This window comes from Wyeomyia smithii, chromosome 3 (assembly GCF_029784165.1).
Source record: "Wyeomyia smithii strain HCP4-BCI-WySm-NY-G18 chromosome 3, ASM2978416v1, whole genome shotgun sequence".
Lineage (NCBI taxonomy): Eukaryota > Metazoa > Arthropoda > Insecta > Diptera > Culicidae > Wyeomyia > Wyeomyia smithii.
In genome coordinates this window covers 193431218-193438026 of record NC_073696.1, presented here as the reverse complement: position 1 = coordinate 193438026, position 6809 = coordinate 193431218, and the positions used below count along the sequence as shown (strand labels likewise).

At 43.6% G+C, this 6809-nt stretch overlaps 1 protein-coding gene across 3 annotated transcripts; it reads right to left on the bottom strand.

Annotated features, from left to right (window-relative positions):
• Positions 1-3518: 3518 nt before the first annotated feature.
• LOC129727604 (N-alpha-acetyltransferase 30A-like) lies at positions 3519-5862 on the bottom strand. 3 transcript variants are annotated; one of them, XR_008728563.1, is made up of 3 exons: positions 4701-5862; positions 4355-4623; positions 3519-4300 (listed from the first exon to the last, which is right to left on the bottom strand). XR_008728563.1 is itself a non-coding variant. In XM_055685589.1 (2 exons), the coding sequence occupies exons 1-2, from the start codon at positions 5544-5546 to the stop codon at positions 4459-4461; spliced, it is 1011 nt and encodes a 336-aa protein (XP_055541564.1). In that variant the 5' UTR covers positions 5547-5862; the 3' UTR covers positions 3519-4458. The 3 variants fall into 3 exon arrangements, 1 of the variants encoding a protein (XP_055541564.1); XR_008728564.1 differs by having other exon boundaries at positions 3519-4024; XM_055685589.1 differs by having other exon boundaries at positions 3519-4623.
• Positions 5863-6809: the final 947 nt, after the last annotated feature.

Sequence of the window (6809 nt, the reverse complement as noted above, 5' to 3'; positions counted from 1 at the left end):
TGAATCGGCAGAAAACGGTGGCAATCGACATTGGATTTATCAATGGGAACCCATTGACGGTACCGGGACTGCAGACAACTGACACCGTGAAAGTGTTAGGTGTAATTTTTAAATTCAGTGCGAAGCATGGTGAAACTAAACTGGGATGCTTTAGTGTCCAGAGTATCCCAACTATTATGGCTGCACAGCATGCGAACACTAAACCTGCAACAGAAGGTAATTCTACTGAATACTTTTACCACGTCGAAGGTGTGGTACCTCTCGTCGGTGATTCCACCACAATGTGCGCACACAGCAAAGCTGACAGCGACAATGGGGACTTTTTGGCTACCAGCACGAGTCCCGATGCATCAGTTGGCGCGCAACAGAGAGCATGGTGGTTTGAAACTTCAGCTACCGGCGATTAAGTGCAAAGCGCTGCTGATCAATCGCCATTTAAAAGACATTACTTCTCTCCCCTATTATTTTTCCCTATTGACCCAAAATATTCCTCCTCCGGCGGACCTGCCTTGCCTCAAAATCCTTTCCCAGCAGATTCCATTGCTTCCACAACAGATCCAACAAAACCCCTTCAGTGATCAAATTCATCGCTTCTACCTAGATCAAACTGATCTACCTAGGGTTGAACAAAATCGACCTAATACAAACTGGCGGAGAATATGGACAAACATTTTTTCCGGCGGACTTTCATCACAATACCGAAGTAACCTCTATCTGCTGGTTAATGAGAAGACGGAACAACGCCGTCTGATGCATGTGATCGGGCGGGCAAACGATCCTAACTGCCAGCGCTGTATGTTAGGCATCGAAACAATTCAACACAAATTCGCTGAGTGTACTAGAGTAAGAGCAGCGTGGGCGTTCGTACATAACGTACGGGATAAGGTGGCTAAATAACCAGATAAGAATTTTAGTTCTTTTATTAAAGCTTTAACACGGGGAGCTGCGTAGCCGCAAGGTTACAGAGTCCGCTTTGTCAAGCGGATGGTCGTGGGTTCGAATCTTAGTAGAACCAGGCCATCCGATGTCAAAAAGGACTTAAGCATGGGTCTATTCTCAGGCTCCCCACCAGTTACCCTTCCCTTACGCTGAATCTACAAATACCTTTGCGTGACTTCCTCTTAACAAAAAATAAGTCCCTCTTATCAATAAAACTGGCCAGAAGGACGCACGACGAAACTTCTCCAGGGAATTATAATTGGTGATATTTGGCAAGCGGAACGAATATCGGTATAGTAGAACATTAAGCGTGTAAGGAAGAGTAGCACATTACACACAAGCACTGATGAACAATAATAATAAGCATGCCACTTCTCAATAGAGGTATTGCTATTAACAGAAGTGCGGGATACAGCAGACACCCGGGCATATCTCACAATAGATCTACGATTCTGGTCGCAGTGAGGAAGCCCATACAGGAAAAAAAAGCTTTAACACAAGCCTTAGTCAAGGACTAAAGCTTGTGTTAAGTCTAGTTTCTGTGTTGTCTGGCTTCGGCTTTTAGTCGGGCTTGGGCCTCCTCTGCCATCGTGAAGTTACGTGTTATGATGTCAAAGTCATCGGCGAAGCCCAGAAGCTGAACCGACCTTGTGAAAATCGTTCCTCGAGGGGGATCTTGAACAGTTCTGCCATGTATAACGAGCCCGCTCGGCAGTCCTTGTTGGCCGGCGACTTTGTTGCTCTTCAGCTTCCCGATCTCATAACGAACTTCATGAACATCGAAGTCTGGTACTCGGTCATCTGCTACTGGTGCTTCTAGGTCAGTTCATATTTCGCTTCTACTGCTGTATCGCCTTTTTAGTCCATTGGAGTACTCCTTCCACCTATCGACCACCTCGCTGGCATCCGTGAGAAGGTTCTCATCCACGTCGTTGCACATATTGGCTTGCGGCGCATGATCTCTGCGAGAATGGTTTACCTTCTCATCAAACATTCGCGTATCAATGGCACGGGACAGCTGCTCAAACTCCTCGTGTTCACGATCCTCTTGTTGGTGTTTTTTTGTCTGAGAATCGTGATCATGTCGTTCTGTGTTCGTTTGTACTTGGCTTTGTTCTCCCTCGTTAGCTTGCCCAGGTGCAGTTCTTCTCATTCACCGCGGACTCGCATACGGTGCCTTCACTCCTAGTGTCGTCGTTGTGGTCTCCCAGATAGCTGTGTGAATCCTGCACCAGCCGTCTCTGAGAGACGATGCGCCAATCATCTCCACCGTGGGTAGAACCGCTTCAAGCTGTTGCGCGCCACAGCCCGGGTGTCCCGCAGCTGCTTCATGTTGAGCCACGTGGTTCGACTGTGTCGTGCGTGATACACGGTCGACAGGTTCGAGCGCAAGCATAGCGCAACTATAGGTAATGGTCCGAATCAATATCCGCACCGCAGTTAGTGCGTACGGCCGTCGATAAAAACGTGGTCAATTTGCTGTTGGTCAGGTAATATCCAAGTGGTTTTGTAGATGTTTTTGCGAGAAAAGAAGGTACCTAGAAGGTTAACGCATCGCTGGTCCCCGATGACGCAGCCCGTAAAACGTTTTTCTCATTACATCGGGTTGTACGTCCTGGAAAGTATTTAGTAGACGGCAACCCATCGCGGCCGTGGGCCAGCTACATATTCTGAGGGCAGTTCACGTCGATGATGGTGTAGTTGTAGAACCTTTTATTCTCAACATACCTGTTGCTGTTCGCCTGCTAATTGATCACAAGACTCTGTTGGTGATGCCGCCGTTCTGGTAGTAATGTGCTCTGCATCCATAAATCCTCCGTATCTTCTATCTTTTCTGGCAAAGCTTCTGGAGCACAACGATGTCGTAGTGGCAGGGGTCTAGCTGTTCCAACATGATCCGGTCGCCTTGTAACGCATTTAGTCACTAAATTTTTCATTCTTGACCTGATACATTCATTTCTATTGTAACAACTTGATTCCTTCAGAACGTTTATCGGGCGTTACGCATAGCTGCAAAATGATAGTCTTCTTCTAGCCTTCGCCCCAGCTGACTACAGTTGGTGAATGAAGTCTATTTTGAGTTTTGCGACCCGCTAGCGTATAAGTATCCCAGCTGGTCTCGAGGTACGATGCTGGCCTAACAAGCCAGTCGTCGTAGGTTCGAGACTCGGCTCGGGAAAGACTGTTAGTGTCAGTAGGATCGTCGCACTAGCCCCGCAATTGTCCTGTACACTTAACAGTTGGCTGCGAAGTCTGTGTATAATAAACAGAAGGCTGAGTTCCGACACGGAATGTAGCACCAAGGCTTTGCTTTGCTTTTAGCGTATAAGCATCCAGCATCCAGTTTTTACTCACCAAATTTTGTACGAGTTGTACAGAAGTCAGACCCGACAATTTGAAGAGCTTCTTCTACAAAGAGGTGATAAGGCTTGCCAAGGGTGCTAACCGTAACACAGTAGAAATTTACCGTTTTTTGTCCACTGAACATATAACTTAAGATTAGCTGGAGTACTACGGAAGTCGTGTGTCTATTCGTATGTAAAATATCTGTTTATTAAAAGGCGAATAAAAAGCAAAGCTTTGAAAAGTACACCAGAGCGAGCTCACAAATAACTTTATTTACAGATTGTTCGTACTGTACAAATGAGTGAACAAATTTCAACAAAAAGTAATATTAAAGTGTTCGAAAGAGCACACATCAGCTTACTCGAACTTGGTTCGTATGTCGCCAAGCTGGCCAAGGGACAACTGAAATCAATGATTACTTCAAATCTTGCATAATATTTTCGGTTTACTTTTTTTCATATGTTTCATGGTTCTTTTGTATAAATAATAGATTGTTAATGTGATCCTATACACGTACAAATCCTTGAAATAGTAGTACTTCCAACTGCTCTCGCTGATTCAGACATTATAAATTGGTTGGTTATAGTAAGTCTATTATTGGTTAAATTTAGTAGGTTGATTATTCCTTCTATACTTTCACTACCCATGAACACATAGCTGTCCCATACAATTAGAATATCCCGCCAACCGTAGAGCTGATATGCCTTAATGGGCAGTTAGGCGAGTAAGAGTCCAGCTGCTAGAAAGTTTTTCTATGTTAATATCAACCCTACTACGCTTGATGTGCCAAACGTGGATAAAAGCATCCAAGTCGGACATTGGATAACCACGTGACTGTGTGTTCACATTCTCTGCTATTCTCTAGACATTATCCTGACATTGTTATTTTCTCGTTATCGACTTGAGCCATATCAAAAGCATATATAAGAGTACCATGACGAATATGCGCTTGTCAGTTGGCTCATCATGAATTCAAAATAAAAAGTACGTTTTTTTTCTTGCAAACAGGCGAGTTCTAGAGAATAACAACACATCAACGAAGGTTTGTTGAAATTATATCTAAATGTACCTAATCAAAGCATTCCCTAGTACATGCTCAAACACACCGATGTGAGGAGACAGCGTTTATGCTTGTCGCATACTTTGTTCAGCCATCGACTAAGCTAAGTCGATTCATCTAAACCACAGCTTCAGCCTTAGAGCGTCAACGCCATTGAGATAATAATGAAAAAGTCGCTTATCCCGAACAAACCCTAGATTTTCGTACAATCGTAGTGCAGGCCGGTTAGTTATTTCTGTTTCCAGCACAACCTCGTCAGCGTTATCTTCCAGCATTGCCTGTAAATAATGTTAACAATAGTAAGATTTAGTTGAGTCTGCATCCTTTGTGTCTGCAAATCAAGTCAAAACCGCACCTGAATAGCCTTTTGCACTAACGTGGTGCCAATTTTCAGCTTTCGGTAATCTTTATCGACGGCCAACATCGCAATATATCCTCTTCGCACATTTTGCCGATGGATATCCAGCTTACAAACAATAGCTCCAACACAACGCTCCTGATGAAGCGCTAGAAAACATAACCGCGGCCAGTTGTGGATGAAATACCGATAAGTGTATATTGAATAGGGTTCCGATAAATCCTTTTGAATGAGCGACATAATGCTAGGCATTTGAAGCTCTGATTCATATACCTGATAAATGATTTCAGGTTTCGCTGGTTCTTCCACCAAAGGAATTTCCTTGACTGGCACCGTCGCAATCAAAGCAACAGATTTAATCTCACTTTTCTGTTCAGTACTACTTCCGGCATCAACCTTCGCTTGTGCAAGATCACTTGAATTTTCACTAGCAGCTGCGAGTTGTTGCTGACTTTTCGACTTTTGACGGTTTCTGTGTCTTTTCTTCGCGGTTGAACTTTTAGATTTAACTTCAGCTGGGTGTTCATCCGCACTAGTTATAGTTCCATTTATTATACCGTTTTGACCTTTTAATTTTAATCCTTTTTCCAGTTTGTCTCTCACTGTATCCACGGGATCTTCGCATAAGTCGCTTTCGGAAATACCGTTAAGTTTCCCACTGGGGCTCAGAGCAACTTCCGCTAGCTTATTATTCTCCCGTCCGAGTGACATTTCCTGACTTGAGCTTGTGCCGATATTTTTAGATTTGTTTTTCCTTTTAACTTTCTTCTTCCCACTTTTAGCAGTGGAATTTGCACTGCTCTCGACTCCATTTAGTGGAGCGTCCTCCGTTTGAACTTCCATCGAAAAAATCCTATCTGACGGGCACTAGCTGCCTCGTTCCTTGGTAGTAAGCCTTGTGTGAAAATGATTTTCCTGTCACAGATTCAGCTGTTTTCTAGGGATATAAAACAGCACTTATTATGTAATCCGACGTCCCGCATCCGACACAGTAGATACTCGCGAAGAAACAAGCTAACTGAACTAAATTTGGCAATGTAATTTGGAGCTTTAGTTGTACGTTAATATTTTTGCTGTATCCAATGATTTTTAAGATTTTTCACACTCCTTTTCCTTCGTCTTCTGAATTATGACAGTTTCTGCGCGATACGAATGTGTCAGTTCGACATTCACATATAGGGTTGCGTGCCGTTACCACAAATATCGACAATGACTACAAAAAATATTTTTCGTACGTAACATCACACCATATTCACACAATACGAACGACAACAAAGTATGTACCATAATATTACGTTGTTAACGTATGAGGAAAAAAATGCGAACAAACTTTCAACTCCAAATTAAAATATTGCGCAACTTATTTTTCTATACTTGTTTGTTTATTCAAGTAATGTAACTCATTTACAAACCTCATAGGAAAAACTCAGTAACTACTAGTTACTCAGCACGGATGGCCCACCGTTTTTCAAGCAGAGGTATATGCCATATATATCTGCGCAAAAATATGTCTGCAACGCAACTACAGAATGCGAAAATCGGTATATTCTCGGACAGTCAAGCAGCACTACTAGCACTTAAGTCCGTCAAATGCACTTCCAAACTTGTTTGGAAATGCATTGAAACTCTACGGGAACTTTCCCGACAGAATTCAGTTTTTCTGTTTTGGGTGCCCGGACACTGCGGAGTCGAGGGTAATGAACACGCTGACTACCTAGCAAGACAGGGATCAGCTCAGTGGTTTATTGGCCCCGAGCCGTTTCTGGGTACGTCCATTTCCGCTATCAAAAGCGAACTACTAACTTGGGAAAGGCTAGAAATAGTATCCCAATGGCGACAGGCACAGGGTTGTAGACAAGGCAAACAGTTTATCTATCCGTTTATCTATCCCTGGAACCGCCAGAAAGCTACTAAGTCTAAATCGTAGCGACCTACGGATAATCACGGGACTCCTCACCGGACACTGTCCCGCTTTTTATCATTTGAAGAAAATCGGCGTAGTGTTGAACGACACCTGCCGATTCTGCAAATCTGAACCAGAGAGTTCAGAGCATTTGCTTTGCTCTTGCGAAGCTCTTGCTTCCTCTAGGTACAACTTCTTAGGAA